Source organism: Dysidea avara, chromosome 5 (assembly GCF_963678975.1).
Source record: "Dysidea avara chromosome 5, odDysAvar1.4, whole genome shotgun sequence".
NCBI classification, from domain to species: domain Eukaryota; kingdom Metazoa; phylum Porifera; class Demospongiae; order Dictyoceratida; family Dysideidae; genus Dysidea; species Dysidea avara.
Window position 1 is genome coordinate 36,793,775 of NC_089276.1, and position 19,535 is coordinate 36,813,309.

Sequence of the window (19,535 nt, forward strand, 5' to 3'; positions counted from 1 at the left end):
ATGATAGCAGAATAGCCTACAGCTATGCAATGAGTTTGTATGTTACATGTAGGAACAAATTTAGTTACAATAGATTGTCCTAAGAAGGATAGCTTGTGTCCCAGGGGTCTGAGCTATGTAGTTCAAAGATGATCGTATCATACTGAGGTAGCACAAATATAGAATGATTTTTGGTTTACTATTGCTATATATTATAATCTCCAAAACACAGCACTAAGAAGTGTATAAATGCTGTAGAGCATAACAAGTAGTCAGAAGCCAGTTTTTTTTTTATTTATTAAACAGGCTTTACAGTACAAGTGCTGAAGGTCTGTAGGGACACCTGGTCCTACAGCCTGTTTAAAGTTGTTTGAAAAGGTAGAAAAAATCCATGACTGGACCTAGGCAACCTCGAACCTGCAGCCATCTGATTAACGCTCGAACGCTTACAGGAGTCTGCCAAGCGGTCGGATGTTTTCCGGCTCCTCAGTTGTCAATTTCATGTAGCTATATGTATCCAAGGAACTCTAGAGAATGACTTATTATCTCAAAGTACCCATGTGGAACCAAATGGATATTAGTTTATTTATTAAGGCTTTACAGCACAAGTGCTGAAGGTTTATCTTTTGCTTACTCCACTCCTCACACTGTTCATTTTAGTAGCAGACTGCAAGTTTTCTGAAGGCCCTTGGCTAGCAAGACTCAATAAAACCAACCTCAGAATGCGTAAAAACCAACCTCAGAATGCGTAAAAACCAAAAATATGTCAGTCCAGTAGTCCAGTCCAGTGATTAGTTACACTCCTTCAACAACGAAAGACCTTCAGTGCTGGTCACTGTAAAGCATTAATACAATAATACAAAGTAAGCACACTTCCGTAAATGCCGACGTTGCGGTGGATACCGCCAAAATTAGAAACCAATCACACTTGTATGGTTTACGTTTTTCTTTTGTTGAGAGACGTTTCTAGGTGACGGCGCTAATATTTTGGGGACCAGGTTAAAGGTAAAAGGTCGACATCGGCATGGAGGGTCCCAAGATGAACTGTAACTGGCGATACAGGACTATTACGTTGTTCCGCTACCAATGGCGGTCTTTACCACTTTTCTACATCATTCTAATATTAGTGAGTGAACTTATACAACATCGGACGTTACTTGTCGCCATGATATAGGTAGTATCTCTGGGCTGTCTAGTCGTGGTAGTAAGTGCGTCTTGCCAGCACGTAGCTATCTTTGAAGCTAACCGGTTTGACTGTTCGAGGGAGATCATCCTAAGTTGTTTAACGACCGTATCATTTCTGGTAGTTTTGTCACTAGAAACTTCAGTGCAGTCAGGAATCAGCGAACAAGTAAGCAAGTTTCTAAGTAACGCAGTATTGTGGTTCTAGTGGAGCGTGGCTAGACTGCTATATTTCTTGACTTAGAGTCAGGATAAAATGTCGACACACAGAAAAAGCGGTCTAGTTTCCGCCAGAATACAGCACGTTTTATTATAGATAGATATACAGACAAGTACCCTGGATTGGAATCATCTCACGTGAGCCCATTGACCCCCAATACAAACGCGTTCGCCCGATCATTGTTACCCCCTTTGAAGAAGGTGGGATAGTGAAATACGTCATTCACAATACGTTTTTGTAAAAGTCAATATGTGAGTGTTTGTTTAGCTGTTGGTAAGCTTTCCTTGCAAAAAGGAGGTGGTTAATTAGTGGTAGGGCCTGGTGGTTTGTAGGTGTGTCTCTTGATGTGGCTGGCTGATATGTAGTCATCATTATCAAAAGAACCAGATTTGTAATGCACAGAAACAAACTAGTAATGTTTTAGGAAGTGGTCACAAGAGTAGAACTAGTCCTCAGTGTGATAAATTCGAAGATATTGCTACTTCTGGTAACAATGATCTGGCACAAAAAGTAGATTCGAATCCTGGGTACTTGTCTGTATATCTATGGATTTACCTATGTTGTTCTTCCATTAGTGGCGCGTACACATCAACATATTGGAATTAGTATGGTCTGGTTTAATGTTAGTTGCTTGGCTGGTTTCTTCATTGGTGAACACTTATGAGTGCCAACAGTTATACAAGGTTGACCCCAGGTTGACAGATGCTACTCACTACAGCATGGTGAAGGAGAGCTACCTGGTACTGATAATCACCTCTTATGCTAACTCCATCACCTGGGTAAGAATCTGTGTGGGAGTGTTGTTGGTAATGGCCTGAACAATTTTGAAGGATGTTTACTGAACTGTTATATAATAGGAGGTATGATTGATTTGATTTGTTTTATTTGTGTAAACTCTGAAATTCGGCTAAGGCCGTTCTTCCATTCCAGAGTATACACATAGTTACATAATTGTACAAAGTAACATACTAAAGCACAACATAACTACACAAGCAAAACATAATTGCACACCATACAATAAATGATCATATAAATTGTTATGGAAAGAAGACCAAGTTTTGAAGGAAGGCAGTTCCACCTGGAAATTGCCTTTTGATGGAAAAATCGTTGATGAAAATATAATTGTGAGAAACCATGCACACTCTCCATATCCATAAACCCTGAGTGTCTGACAGTCTGAAGTATGGGGCATTGTTTTAATATCTCAAAAGACCTTCTTTCAATCAATAGTCTTTTGTTACACCAGTAACAAATTTCCAACTTTGTATTACTCTTAAAACCTTCTGTAATGATGGTTTCTGAAGTGTTTGTGGAAAATTTTAGATTTCCAGCCTCTTGTAAGCAGGAAAATATTTACTGGGTTTCTTGGAATCCCTTATTGGTTAATATATAAATTGTATTTTATTATGAATTCAATATTGTGTGATATCATAGGTGTTCTAGTGTGACTAGTGAAATATGATTGAAATAATTTACATGTCTATGTTGTATCAATTGAGTAAATATGAGTTATGTGTTTGTTTATACATTCCACTAAAATAATTTTTTTTGTTGCCATTATTTATTAAGGCACAAGTACTTAAGGTTTGTAGGACACCTAAAGGAGAAAAATCCATGACTGGACCTGGGCAGCCTCAAATCTGCAGTAGGGTTGGGCACTATTTCAATATTATCGTCTGTATGCAATATTATGATGTGCAACACTGAGTATCGCAGTTTTTTTGAAAATACCGCAATACCGTTTGTGTAATATTACTGCGTTTTCTACATAATTGCTAAGAGAGAAATTGTGTTATTAGTGCTTTTCAGTGACTATGGACTGACACAAACATTAGAGAGCTGTACCTAGAAGCACTGAAGTCTTGTGCTGCCATTACATGTCAGAGTTGAATACTGTAGGCCCACAATAATGTCTTATTTATGACACATATAGTGGACATGGCAATACTTGCAATTATCACATGACCACCTCAGTACAATAATCGCAATTAGAAAATACCAGTAGTACCCTAACCTGCAGCCATCCAATTTACGCTTGAACGCTTACATGAGTCTGCCATGCTGTCAGGATGTTTTCTCCTTGTCAATTTCAAGTATATGTATCCATAGGAACTCTAGAGATTATTTTAGCAACCATGCAACCACAAGGATCTCTGTGAGTTTAAAAACCCTTTAAAGCATGAATATCTGAATGGGTAGTCTAAGTGGATAAAGGGATCAAAGACTTTATTCATATCTTTTTTAAGCTTTTCTTTAATATTGTCAACTATACTTTGATGAATTTGTGTGAACAGGATGAGCCAAGTATGGCTTCTGTACACTTTGTTTTTGTTGTGTATTGCTATAACTCCAAGAGATAAGACCGAAACTTTAATGGTTCATAGAATTTTTCTCTATCAACATCCTAAAAGAATCCAGAAAATACGAACTAGTTGGGTTTTTGCTCAGCAAGTCACTTATAGGCTGGTTTCCATATCACCGCAAACTGCCTGCATTATTCCCTGAGTCAGATTGTCTACAGTAGCCTGTGATTTGCTGCGGTTGGCCTGCGACCATAGCAGTTCGCTACACATCTGTATTTTCCATATTTTATAAGTTTAGTAGTGAACCTTGGAAACGACACTGGTAGTAAAGGCATGCCTTTGTTTGTTATAACATGACACGTTTAGTACATGACACTCTATGAAGTGTGGTATACTCGTAAGCACCATGCTTGGCTTCTTTGTGTTGAACATTGCCAGTGTCTGCCTGCGGTGTTTGTGTTCATTAACGTCCTGCCTGCGATGCCGGAAAAGCTGAAAGGTCGAACCTCTCTCGACTTTTACGGTAGCTGGGGCACAGTTGTTATACTGGCGAGGTATGTTTCCCCTGTCAAGATCCCAATAGTAATTGCAGACAATGCGCAGGCGGTTTGCGGCTATATGGAAACCAGCCTTATGGTGGGTAATTCTTACAAAGAAGTTCAAACACAAGTTCAAAAATCTTTGTTCTTTGAAATTATATTCCAACACAAATCTTGTTTCACTAAGTGAATACAAACTGTAAATAGTATAGTGTACCTATGTGTCCAGTTTCATTTCTTCCTAAATATCATTTTAAAAATCTGGGATTTCTCTAAAGCATACCATTTTTATTCAAAATTCAGATTTTGTCTTTTAATATGATTTGAAAATTAGTCCACTACAAATATAAATAAGATGATGGGCTTTGTAGGTTTGTTTGTCACCCTAAGTGATGTGTTGTGACATCTCCTTTGGAGGTTGTTCTTTACTGGTGAAAACAAAAACAGTTTCTAGCCAAGCCTCTAATTGTACAATTTGTTTCACAAAAGTGTTGATTATAGGTGTAATTTTACTATGGTACTTATTAACATGTAACACCTTGGTATGTAAAGAGGGGCGTCTGTATTTAACGGATCACGGATCGGCGGATCACGTGATATGCATGCTTAACTCGATTTTGAGCACTGGGAAATTTTTATACCCTAGTGTAACATACAGCATACTGTAGAATTTATATTTTATCCACAGGTAGGAAGCCTGAAGAGATTTCAGTTGATACTATATAACTATAATAATTAGAGCGAGCACATATTAAAAAATTAACACACGCACAGAGTAAGATTATTTTAATGCACCTTAAAACTGAATCACTGGTGTATTCTTTACACCAACACAATACTCAATAGACTAGTTCTGTATTGCAAAAACAAACGACAAAGGATACACGCCAACATATTAGAAGCCTATTCACACGTGAGTGCGCTAGAAGCCTATTCTCACGTGAGTACGCTATGTTTAGAAGTACCACATGGCCCGTGTCTGCGCTATACTTAGAAGTACCACATGGCGAGTGACAAAGAAAATATTCGTACTACAGCTGTTGATGTGGATTTGACATTATCAACGTGAGTTAATGAACTGCGTATTTCCATTATATATATCCTTGGATTTTCATTTCGTTATAGCGATGAGTCGAGCGATGATGATCATCAACCGAAGCAGCCTAAAATCTTGAAAAACACACTAAGATACTGAGTTTGTTTCATTTCTTGGAATTGATGGATTAAAATTTTATAGTTATGACTTTAGTACTTCAGACAGCGACGATGGCCAGGAAGAGCAGAAGCGGCCCAAGGGGTCTTACAAAGACACATATTAAGGTTCCTGGCTTGTTTGATAATATTTCATGGCTTGAAATTTTAATAGTGATGAATCTAGCAATAGTGATGACAGCCTTGAAGAACAGAAGGATTGTGATGAAGTTAATAGTGTTGGGTAAGCATTGCCATGCAACAATGGTGTTTATATGTGTGCATCGTTACAGGAAGAAGAAAGAACGTTTTTTATCAGGAAAATAAATTGCTTCCGGTGTTTGAGTAGAATGCACACACCTACAATGTGCATAAAATTGTTGATGCACTTCTGAATAATACAGCTTCTCTTGACACTGTTTGTTATGGTACTCCTACTGGTATTGAACACAATTGTACATTCCTGGTGGATCAAACAAAATTGAAGCGTGCAGCTGATTTGAGAGCAGATGACAGTGGCTCATGGAAGAATAATGGAGTACGGTGTGTGATAGTTGCTGTTAGAGAGGGAAATATCAGTATTCTAGTTCGAGGCAAAGACGTCAAATCAGCCACTATGGTCCAGGGGCAATATCGACTTACTCGTACATATTTCATACATCATGCTTGTCCTGATTTCAGAAAAATCATATTTACGCTTTGTGGTAAGCCTTTTAAGCTGTCAATTTTTCGTGTAGTGAAATTTTAAATTTCTTTAGATCACAATGGGAAAACAATCAATTTGGCTATGGTGCAGTACTATTTTACTGGAAACGAACACCCTATATACAAGCCACCCCATGGCAATTCAAAGAGCAGTACGCCATATAAGCACACGCAACCTAGTACCATGGAACGAATGAAGGAATTGTCAGGTCAATTGGGTCCTGTGGCTACTGTTGAAGCAATTGATAAGGAAACTGGTGATATTGTTGGCCAGAAGTCCAGTGGTTCTCGTCTCAGAAACACTCAACAAGTTTGTAACATCAGAAGACAATTAAAAATGAAACAGGGGGGTGATTGTCAATTAGCAAAAGCCATGGAATTGTGCAAGACTGGTATGAGTGGGAGTGGTCAAGATTTTGTAAGATTTGTTCAAGCTGCACCGGAACCCATGTGTATACTAGCTACTGATTGACAATAGAGGAGTTTAGCATAAGCGGAAATATTTTAATTGGTCTTTTAATTGCTGTTGCGCAACCACTGGATGCTGTGGTTAGCCATAACAATGTACAGAAACCACACGGACACTAAAACTTTTGTTATCCGGAAACAAAAGGAGATATGCTAGTCTTTTAAACCGCACCTGAAACTATACTGATTTATATACGTTTTGGTGGTTGTCTGCTCGTCATAGGGTATGTGGTTAGCTAGTTACAAGCTTCTGAAGTTGAAAACACCTGGCGAAAAAGTGTTCTGATATCGAGGAAAGCAATTGCTTCTATGTTTTGATTGAAGAACAACACAAGAACAAGCATTAGGATCACCTGGATGGTGTTTACAAGCAATTGTAGCGTTCATAATCCATGGAATCAATGAAATTATCTATTATCAAGCTTTGCCAATCGGTTCTGAGTGGTTTTCCAGTAGAAACTCAGAAGTATCAGCCTTGGAAAGCGTTGTATTGTAAAAATTTTAACTTTACAGCTCCATAACTCGCTAACCCTTTATCCTATTAACAGCAGGCAACCACGAAACGAAAGGGAACTCAATGTAGCTCCCATCTATGTACAGAAAATTGGAACATACTTTGTATGCAACGGAGGTTTTATTGTCGGTTATCATTTTATTGTCAGTTATCATCGTTTTCCCAATGGCTTCAATACATTTTTATGGGCATCCAGAGCATCCAGTAGTTGTGCAATATGCAATTAACGCTAATTGCATTCCTAGGTGCTTATACTAATGTTGTATCTGCTTATACTAATGTTGTATCTGCCCGGTAATATCTTAGACTACACAACAATAAATACATGGTACAAGACACTATATTTATACTATAAAAAGAAACCTTAAATAGCATGTTTACCAAGCACAAGGTGCAATACAAGTCCATAAATAGTGTGTTTACTCTATTACATACAATTAACATAACCATAAGAAAAGCTGCTAATGCATGTGTTAATTACTTAGCTAAGGATTCTGATTACTACAACTAAACTCTCCTATTAGATGAGATGATGAGAAGTTGTACCGATCTGTCTGCATTTGTACCAATGGGAGTCGATCCCACATTCAAATTGGGGAAGTTTTTTTGTTACCGCAATTGTTTTCCCATTACGGATGCTGGTAGCTAAAAGATCAGGAAAATCTTCCATTTATATGGGAGCAATGCTAGTCCACCAAAGCCTAAAATTTAGTAGTTTCCACTACTTTGTCTCCCAAATTATTGGATTACGTCCTTCATTGAAGAATGCCTTGATATTTATCTGAGCCTATTTGAACTCCCATGACATCATGGATTATTTCTTTTATGACATGTGAAGGAAACTGAAGTTGCTTTAGTTTATCTTCAATATTACGCTGGAAATGTGTGAAACAGTGAAGGTGAATGGCATTAGGAAAGCTTCCACAAAAGGCCACATAAAGCGGTCCTTCTCCATCAGTGCCAATGGCTTTGAGCTAGTTGATGCTGATGATGAGGCAGATTTCCGAGAGAAGCTTTCCTTGTTGAAACAAAGATGGGATACATTTGAAAGTTCACACCGCTGTGTTTCACGTGGTAAATTATTTCAACCAGAGTTTTACAGTTGGTTTCAATCAGAGAAGGCCAATGTTGTTGTTAAATGTATGCTGCCGGATATTCGTAAAAAGGCTGGTTTGGGTAGAGAACCTGACCATTTTTACACAAACATGTCTGAATCACTGAATAATGTCCTAAAATGTTGCACTGAATATAAAGAGCAGGAATTTCGATCTTTTGTTTAGAAGATGTACGATTTTGTTCAATCTCAGGAAAGTCTTTTGCGAAAAGCAGTAATCAGAACTGATCGATGGCACTTTCGAGAAGAATACAAGTATTTAGAAGTAGATTCAGACAAGTGGTTCGGAATGAGTGAGAAAGCCCAGAAGATACATTTGAAGAAGGTTTACTCTGAACCCTTAGGAATGAAAGTACATGAGGAGTTACTAGAAGAGTTGACAGTAGAAGAGCAACCAGAAGAAAATCCACTTTCTGTGGACTACAAATCGCTTATTGACACTGCATGAATTCCTACTGGCAGTTTAAAGGACATCTGGCTAAAAGCAAAGAGACTTGTTGCTGTTCCCAGGTTGGTAGTGCCTGTTCCTGGTCAACCCACCTCTTCTCACAGGATGGTTGCAAGTGAACACAATGAACCGCATCATGTTGTATCCAAGCCTTCTAATCAGTTCACATGTAGTGGAATCTGTCCTCGTTTTTCCACATATAAGATTTGCCAACACATTGTGGAAGCTGCTGAAACAGCTTGCAAATTGGTCAAATTTTGTGAATGGTGGAAAAAGCAGTCGAACTCACCAGATATTGAATCACTGGCCATGTTGGGGTTGCCCAAGGGAGTGGCTGGGCAGAAAGGTAGTGTTCCTAAACATAGTCGAAGAGGGAGAGCAAGGCGTAGCACAGTTACAGCACCCGTTAGCACTCATGATCGTACAACCTGTGTTACAAACATTCAGACAACAGTGGCAAATGATATGTACATGGGTTCTACTATGAATTTTGGTTTTAGTTCTTATCCGTCAGCTTCTGTGTACCCAACTCATCACTACTTTCCTCAGTACTCTCCACATGGTTCTCAGTACCCTCCACATGGTTCTCAGTACCCTCCACATGGTTCTCAGTACCCTCCACATGGTTCTCAGTACCCTCCACATGGTTCTTATGATCAGTACAGTTCTCAGTACTCTCCACATGGCTCTCAGTACAGTTCTCAATACTCTCCACTTGGTTCACAATCCTACCTGTTAAAGTTTTTAACGAAACAAATCCGTATTTGTGCAGGTTGCAGGTTGAACTATTGCCATGATCCAGATATACCACCCCCTCCCTACAACATCTGCATTGCACATGAAGAAACAAGACAAATTACAAATCCACATACAAATATCCCATTTTTCAACGGTGCATTATCATGCCAAACCTGAGTGTATATGGATAAAAGATCCTTCGTTTTTTCCCCATTCATTACAGATTCCACCAGACGTGGATGCGAAACTTCAACCAGAACATCGAGATTTTCTGCGTCACTACTTTCAAGTTAACTGATGTTTGACTGGTTATTTGTCCGGCAAGATTACTTTACAGACAAAGTATAGTTATTTGATCAACCTTTTTCAACTTGTTATTATTTAATGACTGTTGAATTAAAATGTGGAATCTAAGTGCCTCTATTATTTTGTAATTATTGTTAGCTCGGACAAGTAACTCAGAGAACTGTATGTTTCTGACTCCCTGTATTCGACTCTAGTAGGATAAGCGAGTTCTAAATATAGCGTACTCACGTGTGAATAGGCTTCTAGCGCACTCACGTGTGAATAGGCTTCTAATATGTTGGCGTGTATCCTTTGTCGTTTGTTTTTTGCAATGCAGAACTAGTCTATTGAGTATTGTGTTGGTGTAAAGAATACATCAGTGATTCAGTTTTAAGGTGCATTAAAATAATCTTACTCTGTGTGTGTGTTAATTTTTTTAATACGCGTGCACTCTAATTATTATAGTTATATAGTATCGATTAAAATCTCTTCAGGCTTCCTACCTGTGGATAAAATATAAATTCTACAGTATGCTGTATGTTACACTAGGGTATAAAAATTTCCTAGTGCTCAAAATCGAGTTGAGCATGCATATCACGTGATCCGTTGATCCGTGATCCGCTAAATACAGACGCCCTGTAAAAAGATGTGTTAATATGTCAGTAACTTGATAATGTTCTGATATGAACCATCTGACTCAAACTTTAGAAACAATACAACAGCTATTACCTGAAACATGCACAAGCTGTCAATAGCTGGTTGTCAACTGTGCAGTTTTATTGTCCACCCACACATGTAATTGCATGTACATCTTGTAGCTGTGTTATGTATTGTTTTGGTGACTACACACCTGTTAAATACAGATTACATTCTTTTGAGTGTATTTTACATTTACTATGTAAGATTCAAACTGTTGTATCCACAAAAGGAAGCCTTTGAATAAGTGTGTCTTTTGCAGACTTTACAAATATGTAGTTATATAGTCTATACACAACAACCCAATACCCAGTTGTCCTAGAATCTTTGTTAAACTTCTTTTAATATATTTTAGTATTGATATTGCTACCCAATTCTATTCTATGTGCGTCAAGTAGCTAGCCTTTGTGTGCACTCAACATGGTGTAGAATTAGTAGAGTTATGAATTTGAGTTGTCTTTGTCGCACTTACAGTAAATCTCAGAACTTTTCAGGTTTGAATCAAAGAACATAGATAACAAGCTTAGCAAAGACAGTTCTTGGATAGATGGCTGTGTGCTTGCTCAGCAGCTGTTTATCCATTGCATGCTTTGAACAAAGTATAATTACTATGAAAATTTATTTGTATAATTTGCAAAACATAAGTTTTGATTATTCCATTATTGCATGATTCCTTGTTCTGCGTTTTACAAACTCATTGCTATGGTGTATGTCATGACCATTAATACATACCACATCATTATGGTGGCCTTGTTGACTGGTCCTAGGATTTGTGTGAGGTCTCACTACCATATAGCTACAAAATTTTGATATTCTCAAAAACAGCAGGTTCACTGTTTTGTGTGTTAATTTACTCCTTGATCTTTCCTCAGGCTACATGTACAGTATATGCCATGCATGTACATATCATGCAATTGGCATGCATGTTAACACCTAGGACTGTTGCAATGTATATTTGGTGTATGTATCAGGCAACACGTTACAGTGAGAGGCATGTACAAGGTACGTGCATGTTAAATCCCCCTTAATGAAATTGTATACTGTAATCTTCAAAATGCAAATTACTATACTAAATTTCTCTATTTCATGTCATTGTTATCATCCTATACAGGCTACTCTGGTCTACGTCCACTTCAGGAGGTCACTACAAGTGAGAGGATCCTTCAAGATGTACTGGAAGGTGAGTAGTAGTGTATTGTAGAACACTGTGGCTTGTATTTGGAGAACAGTTTAGCTGTATTACAAGGCACTGTGTCTTGTAATTGGTGAGAAGTTTATCTGTGTTATAAGACACTGTGGTTTGTGATGGTTGAGTTCTGTTACAATTATGACACACTGTAGCCTGTAATTACTAAGAGGTACATTAAGAAATTTAGTACAGCCAAATATGCTGTACAATACTACAACTATATTACCAGCCCGACTCGTAGTCTTACTGCACTAGAGTGAGCAGTGATGATTAGCAACCAACGATTCACTTGTATACGAATAGTAACAAACTAAAGGAATTACTGTACCTCTACTACGCATGTAGCTCCACTGCATGATCAAATGGTGGCCTATTGTATTTCGTGGACTAGACTCACGGACTGAGCTGGAAGCAGCTTCTTAACAGCAATACAGGCATTATCTATCTCTTGTATTGCTGGAGACGCCATTATTAAACTTCAACTGGTGGTACTGCCCTTCCTTATAAGTAACTAAGGTCACATGTACACTAATTTATTAGAATATTTACAAAACGTGTGTACTAGTAGTAATATAGTGGCTATTGTTGTAGCACAGATTTATTCCAGTATTTAGCATTATTGTATAGGCTTTAGCTCTCACAATATTGAGTAGTAAATTTTATACCAACCTGCCAAGTGATAGGGGGGGGGGGGGGGGGGGGGGGGGAATGTAAATAATGTGTGGTACAGGTAAATTTTTAATGGGTACATTTTCCAACACAGTGGTAAAACTTCAATGTCCAACACACTACCCTGGTGGCTGACAACATGCAACTATCTTTTTAATTATTAGAAACAAAACTATTTGGTCTCATGTAACTAGCATCTGTACATGTACACGGTGCTTCCCATTGAATGTGGGTATGCCATGTGTACAGGACAATCTGTTTAGTGAGAGACATGAACTCTTAAAACAGACTATAGGACCAGGAGTCCACTACAGACCTTCAACACTTGTGCTGTAAAGTCTTAATAAATAAATAAACAAACTTAAAAAAAAAAAAACTTAGCTACCCTCCACTGGTACCACAATCTGCGTATACAGTGAAACTTCTCTATAATGGACTAGAATATTTTCCCCTGCTTCGAAGTTGTCCTCTTTAGAGATAAAAATGTATACATGAAGCCATACCAAAATCTTGGTCTTCAGTTTTTCAATTGTAATTTTGCAAGAGGTTCCACTGTCTACTGTACAACACTGTCCATGATTAAGCTAGAACTGAAATATGTTGTCATGTCAATTTTCACCCGGAGTGGTCGGACTGGTGGCATCATTACACAACCTTTAATATAACGAAAACCACAAATTCAAAAGTTTGTTTTTGATTTTTTTGTACATTAAACCATTTAAAAATTATCCCATTGTAATACATGTAGCTTGTGTTATGTACCTACCTTACTAGTGGTTGTTGATGGCGATGATGTGTCTAATGTTTGGAGTGAATGCCTACCTCATGCTTCATGTTGGTATGCAGCGTAACATCTGCACCCCACCATATCAAGGTGTGTATGTGTTGTGTGTTACTTGTTGTATGTTACATATGTGTGGTGGGATTGGTATGTATAACTACTGCTAAATTCCTTTGTTGTTTTAAGTGTAGTTGTTGCAGTGAGATGCAGTGTGCTGGTTTGAAGTCTCTGTTATGAGGTCTCTGTTTGATCTTGTCTGTGATCCTTTGGTATGGCTTCTTGGCTTTGTAAGCAGTAGACTGCAATAATTGCCATAGCAACTGCATTTATATAAGTTGAATGTTAACAATTGCCATGGTGACATGTAATGAAAAGGCTGCTTTGTAAAATCCCTACATTATAGAATGATTATCAGTTGTCTGGCTTCAGTTACTCATCTTTATGAAGTGTACAGTACACAATGTTGACAATATAATTATATGTTTGGTGATATATGTATCTGGTTGGTGTAATGTGCTATTATAGACAATGTACATTATGCCATATTCTCTTGCACTACCTCACAGTAAGGGTCAAAATGTTCTTGTTTGTTGGTGTTTGTTCTGTTGCAGTGGCTGGGGAATGGCATTGAAAACGGTAGGAAAATGGTGACAGAATGACACCAGAATGCCATTGAAGTAGCTCTGCTTGTTACGAATAGTTGTTCTGAATATTCTGTTGCAGCAGCAATAGTACACCCCTGTAGCTGAGATCACTACCATGCTGTACTGTACGAGTTGTAATGCCTTAGGTCTTACTTTATACTGTCTGCACTCGTGCAACTAGTACAACCAGTTTATTTATCATGTGAGAAGTGCTTCTATCCTGAGTCTATGAAGTAGGAAAGAGCAAGAAACAGGTCAATTTTCGAAAACAGAAGCTAGCTCAGGGGGAGCTAGTTACCACACCACTTTTCGTCTTGTTGAGTACAGCCATGCATTCCATTGTAGCCATCACTCTGCAAAAGAAACAGCAATATAACAGCAGTTACCATAATTAGCAATTCACAACACATTGTTAATAATTGCACCAATAATGTTGATGTGTGCTCTCCACCTTTGGGATTCCCCTTTGTTAGTGTAATTCCTTAAATAGATTGGTATTAGTAATTAATTAACCTGTGTTCTAACAGTTTCATACAGAAAGGGAAGTCTATCTTATTTATTTGTATGTGTAAAGCAGTTCAGTTTCAGGTTTTCAAAAGTGACATTACCTTAAGAACATTAAAATGTAGGATTGCAGTCTGTAGAATGGCCTCGAAACAGCAGTGAAACAGCACCGAAACAACAGTAGAATGGCATGGAAGTGGAATGGTGACACCAGAACTCTGTCAAAATGGCAGTGAAACACCATGCGATGTGCTTTTGACACCTACTATATATGCCTTGTTAGTGTGTAGTGAATTAAGTACCTTCAGTCTCTTGAGTGAAATATATATATTAGGCTGTAATTTCAGCTGATTTATTATTCTTGTTTGTCTGGAGGTGTCATCTGATCAGTAATGTAGTGTCAAATAGTAATTAACAATGAATTCTAGAATTGAGGTTTCAATTGGAAATTTGCTTTTAATAATTAATTAAAACCCACAATTAAATTTTTTAATTTTATTTTATATAAACCATTTCTGTGAAATCTAAAATTTTTCGAACTCAGACTTATGGAAGAACCCTAAGCATATACTGTACTTATTGTATATGATCACTAGACTACTGGACTAATTTTAATTTTAGCGAACATCCGGATAGCTTTTCTACGGTGTGTGTTGCGTGTATATTCAGGTGTCCCAGTGCTGGTTCACTGGGTAATCCTATTATGTGCAGACCTTGCTTTTACTTTGTGTGTCTGTGTGTGTCTCTCTTTGTGTGTACTGTGAGTGTATGCATGAACATGCATTGTAAAGAAATGTGGTGTATACTCAACAGCAGTTTACATGGTGTTTCGTATCACTATTCTATTTCATTACAGCATCAGCTAACACCCTCCACCATCACATAGTAGCAGCTCTACACAGTGGAAGACTACCCAGCCTAAGCAGGAACCCACACAATACTGTACAGTACACAGTCAATTGTTCATGGTCGGACTTTCCGCAGGAGAATAGACGTACAAAGTTCTGCAGTCGGTACTACTGGTACTCAGAATTCTGTAGATGTTAGTGGCAAGTGTTTGTCTTGTAGCAATGTGTATACTTATTATAGATGTTCTCATTATACCTATAGGAAGTTGTCTCAATAATAGTGCATACTACCTCAGCTTTCTTTAACAACTTAGCTACATAGGTTGCCTACATACAATTGTACTGAAAATTTTCTGTAACCGACACTAATGCTGTGTTTACACTCTAGCCTCGTATCACATGCTGGCTCGATTTGGCATGACTCGTCTCGTTTTTCACTACAGTATAAACACCTACCGAACTGAGCTGAACCATACCAGGCCAGCCCTCATAAAACTGCCGTGCCAGCATGACTTGGTTCGGTTTTCTATATTCAATATGTCCACTAGATATTCTATCAAAATAAAGCTTAAATCTTGGATAAAAGAAACACTATATCGAAGGGAACAACACTTCATAGCAGAAAGAACACATGATTACTTATGGGTATGACCACATCATGACAAGGTTATTAATGGCTGGTATAAGCCATTAACCATCCCTAGAGCATAATTGTGCTAATTTGCCACTGTCTTTCTTCCTAACCACCTGTTAACAGAGTCCTACTTTACACCATTTTCCAGGCTAGCATAGTGGTCTAAACATAAACCGTTTGTAAATGCAGTATTGGATTTGGTTCATTTTTGCTGCACTTTCAGAATGTGTGAGCCAGATTACTGGCAAGCTAAAGGGCAGAACTTGTATATAGCAAGCATGTTGTTAACATGGGATATACAACAGCTGCTACAATACAACATAACTGAAGTCATTATTTTTAATGAGTTTCACAGAAGCTCGGGTGAACACAGAGCACAGCTGGTGGCTGTAACCCTTGCTGGGGGAAAGTTATGTGGTATAATGTAATTCATTGAGATTTCCTCTTCAAGCAGGTTACTTTCTTAAAATGAAGGGGAAAAGCATATAATGTATGTATTAGGACTTGAGCTACAATGTTACTAAGTGATCCCACAGTACTATAATACTGTATGATAATTGATATGTTGTCTCATCATCAAAAGTTTCCAGTTTCTTATCAATACCATAATGTTGTATTTCATGTTCCAGGTAATGATCCATTAGAAGTTGATATCTCACCAAACCCAGTTAGTTTGTGTGTGTGTATGCGTGCGTGCGTGTATGTGTGTGTACAACTTATTTGTGGGTGTATATTAATTCTGGTTTTAAGTCACATGTATTCCACAGTTGATACCCAATAATGTGGAAGATGTTCCAGTGGCAGTGATAGCATCTAACCGAACCCAGTGTTTAGCAAGGTGGGTCTATTCTAATGTAGCCATAGAAAATGGATGGTTGTGCCTTAAGAATCTTCCCCAGTTTTTTTAGCAAATTATTTCAGATTTCTGTCAAATACGTAGCAATACATTGTGTTTAGGTACTACCGTATTTCTATAAATATAAGCTGCGAGAAATTTTCACGAGACAAATTTTCGTGTTAAAAAATTTTCACCGGTGTCCTCAAGCGACGAAAATTTTTTAACAATGAATTACAAATTCTATACGGCCATTTTTTGAGAAGCAGAACGACAAGCAGCGAAACTGAAGTGTGGCATCTCCATTCCATGGAGGCTGTGCCTCAGATTTAGAAGTTGTCCGTCACAAATCAAGCAATGGACTGGAGTGGTAGAAGCTCATTCCATGCAACTTGCATATTTGTACATATATATATATACTTTATGTAATGTGTCCTGTAGTAGCTGTCTATCACGGAATGGCATCATTACCAACGTGCAGCGAAATAGACGAAGCGAGACGAACCCCTCTCAGGGAGAACTTTGTTTTTAAAAGACTGCAGCAGGCATATGCTTGACACGCCAATGGCCAAGCCTCGATCCAGGTGGCCAGAAAGTAGTTTACCGAATTCGTTCAACTTCTCGAATATTACGTTGGTAAAAAATTTTCATGTAATTAATTTTCGCCGGATGCTACCTTCGACGAAATATTTTTAACGGTTTATAATTATAGAAATACGGTATATATGTAATGATCAGTTTATCCACCAGTCATTTTATTACAATTCACACTCCTTCAAATAACTACACTGAAAGTGCCCATCACTCATACACTACAATCATTACATCTACAATTAATTGTAATATTGTACAGAAAAGTAACAAGTAGACATCATTAGAACACCAGTACAACACAAAGGAAAGCTGAGTGCTTAGACCTTATCACATGTAATTTGTTTTCAGACAACCTCATAAACGTTTTAAGTGTTGTATTGTACCTTATTGGTTGTCTTCTTTGAAGCATCACTAATATTGAGTGCTCTAGCTGCATCGAAGCCATTTCAGTTTTAGCTATCAGACTATCCTTGTATATAATCTGTTTCCAGGTGTTGTACAATATAAAAGTGCTTTTATATTGAATCTAAGTTTTCTGTTGATGGGTCAGCTGTGACACATGTTGTCCCTTGTGTACTTGTGACAAGCCATAAATTTCATCTAACTTTTAATGTGCAAAATATTTGTACAGAAAAATGTGTTGATGTTTTTTTCTTTTACTTGTGTACAGATTCTACCCAGACACTTTCATGTCATCATGTGTTCTAATGTGTAGTCAAACAAAGTACCATAATTTGTTGTAATGTACCACTTTAAAGATAAGATACTGTAGTAAATAGTTAACCATACATGGGAATGCTATAAATAGTATCTGTAAAGGTTTGTCATTCCTGGAAGCCATGTGATATGCATATGGTAATGGTGAAGCCTTTCAATGTATAGACAATCCTCTGCTTGACTAGTGTCAGGAGCTTAAGGAGCGTAACACTCAGGATATAGCTGTGTTCTATCTTGAAACATGTCCTTATAAAGAGAGCAGTAATTTCCTGGGCTGTGCTTGGTTATGTTAACAGGTGTTAGCAGTTAATATGCAGCCATAGAGTGTCAGTAATACTGGTAGGGTAATTAAAAGAATTATTTCAACACAGCTCTGTTTCTGGTCCTCAGTACAGCACAGAGAGCTTACAAAACATATGGCTACTTAGTTCATTGTTAAGAGTTATTCAGTCTCTTTTAGTTTACAAATAACACACAAGTACTTAGACTCATCATGGCTTCCTTTGAAAATTAACAGCTTAAAAGTGATTATGCAATAAACCACTGAGTAGCAGTGAATATAGGATGAATGCCCTACATGGACTGAGGTTTAAGTAATTAGTCAAATGTTGGAACCACTAGTATCACGCTCCACCATCTTCCTGCTATTAGGCCTGCCATAAAATGCAACAGCATATTGAATGTTGTTCACTCATATAACAAATCCTGGTTGGCAGAAAACCCACTATGTAAGAGTTAAAGGACTGCCGCGAGTCAAATATAGTGCGAAAAGAGTGCAACTATAGTACAAGGCTAAGCTGAGTGCTATATTTTGTCTTGAGGCCATTCTTTGAGTGCTACGTATATTTGACGTATAACGTGAGCCTAGGCAGTTATAGAGAACCATCAACTTGAGGTATTTGCTGAGGTTTCTAAAAGTATAAAGAACCAAGGGCATGGTTTCTAATGAACTTAAAACATGGCAATTTAATGCAAAAATCGGCCTAAGTGAAACCAAATGTAAATTTCACTACTTTACAGGCTAGGACTGGTTATATTAACACAATAAACATTGCTAACCTGTTTACAGAACCTGTTTACAGTTGAAGTGATGATCATCAAGTCTGGTTTTCCAGTATTTGAGCTAGTGTGCACATGCACATACAGATACGATGTCACTGTTTTCAGGCGTAAAAAAGTAGCAACACACCATTCCAACCTATATAATCCTTCTCCTTATTGCTTATCTTCATTAGTAGTGCCATTATCACGTCGAAGAATCGTCTACAATGCTTGTTATCAACATTGGAAAATACGCCATTGCATGATCTAAACGCGCAATAGTGCGCGAGAGACCGGTTATTCCTGTTCCCGTTCACTTAAGGGCGTGATAAGTACAGGAGCTACTTAAACACTCAACTGAAGTTACAGAGCGCTTAGAATGTGATGCTATGGACGTTTATATATCGAGCGGTAAGAGGGATTAGGTTTAATACAAGCAGCAGAATGAATAATAGTATCCTTAGAATTTCTAACAGGTAAGCTTTTAACTACTTAGAAAGAATTATTCACATAATGAATTGTCACAGAAATGTAGGCTTGTTCTGTGGATCACATGTTCTTCCACAACAGTCTGTGCCACCATTTTGAATTTATTGTACATTTGCATGTGATGTTGTGACATCACGATTATTTATATTACATATCAACATAACAATGTTCAGAGACAATCACTATTAATCCCACAATCTCCCAGCCC

At 37.8% G+C, this 19,535-nt stretch overlaps 2 protein-coding genes across 3 annotated transcripts in view; both read left to right on the forward strand.

Annotated features, from left to right (window-relative positions):
• Positions 1-910: 910 nt before the first annotated feature.
• LOC136255761 (protein O-linked-mannose beta-1,2-N-acetylglucosaminyltransferase 1-like) overlaps positions 911-19,535 on the forward strand; it is a 37,767-nt gene continuing 19,142 nt past the window's right edge. For both annotated transcript variants that reach the window (XM_066048640.1, XM_066048641.1), the window contains exons 1-8: positions 911-1,105; positions 1,154-1,330; positions 1,957-2,160; positions 11,494-11,562; positions 13,015-13,114; positions 15,026-15,211; positions 16,281-16,318; positions 16,419-16,489. In XM_066048640.1, coding sequence (XP_065904712.1) covers positions 1,004-1,105; positions 1,154-1,330; positions 1,957-2,160; positions 11,494-11,562; positions 13,015-13,114; positions 15,026-15,211; positions 16,281-16,318; positions 16,419-16,489 — 947 coding nt within the window. In that variant the 5' untranslated portion in view covers positions 911-1,003. The remainder of the gene's footprint in view (positions 1,106-1,153; positions 1,331-1,956; positions 2,161-11,493; positions 11,563-13,014; positions 13,115-15,025; positions 15,212-16,280; positions 16,319-16,418; positions 16,490-19,535) is intronic.
• LOC136256472 (uncharacterized) lies at positions 5,227-6,740 on the forward strand. The gene is made up of 4 exons (XM_066049441.1): positions 5,227-5,288; positions 5,590-5,644; positions 5,764-6,118; positions 6,173-6,740. Exons 1-4 carry the CDS (start codon positions 5,227-5,229, stop codon positions 6,589-6,591), a joined length of 891 nt encoding a protein of 296 aa, XP_065905513.1. The 3' UTR covers positions 6,592-6,740.

Bases quoted from the DNA above. Each gene is read 5' to 3' on its own strand.
- LOC136256472 (XM_066049441.1), top strand. From the start codon at position 5,227: ATGGCGAGTGACAAAGAAAATATTCGTACTACAGCTGTTGATGTGGAT. The intron at 5,645-5,763 runs GTTAATAGTGTT...GTGTTTGAGTAG, and splicing joins AACAGAAGGATTGTGATGAA to AATGCACACACCTACAATGT. The intron at 6,119-6,172 runs GTAAGCCTTTTA...AAATTTCTTTAG, and splicing joins AATCATATTTACGCTTTGTG to ATCACAATGGGAAAACAATC.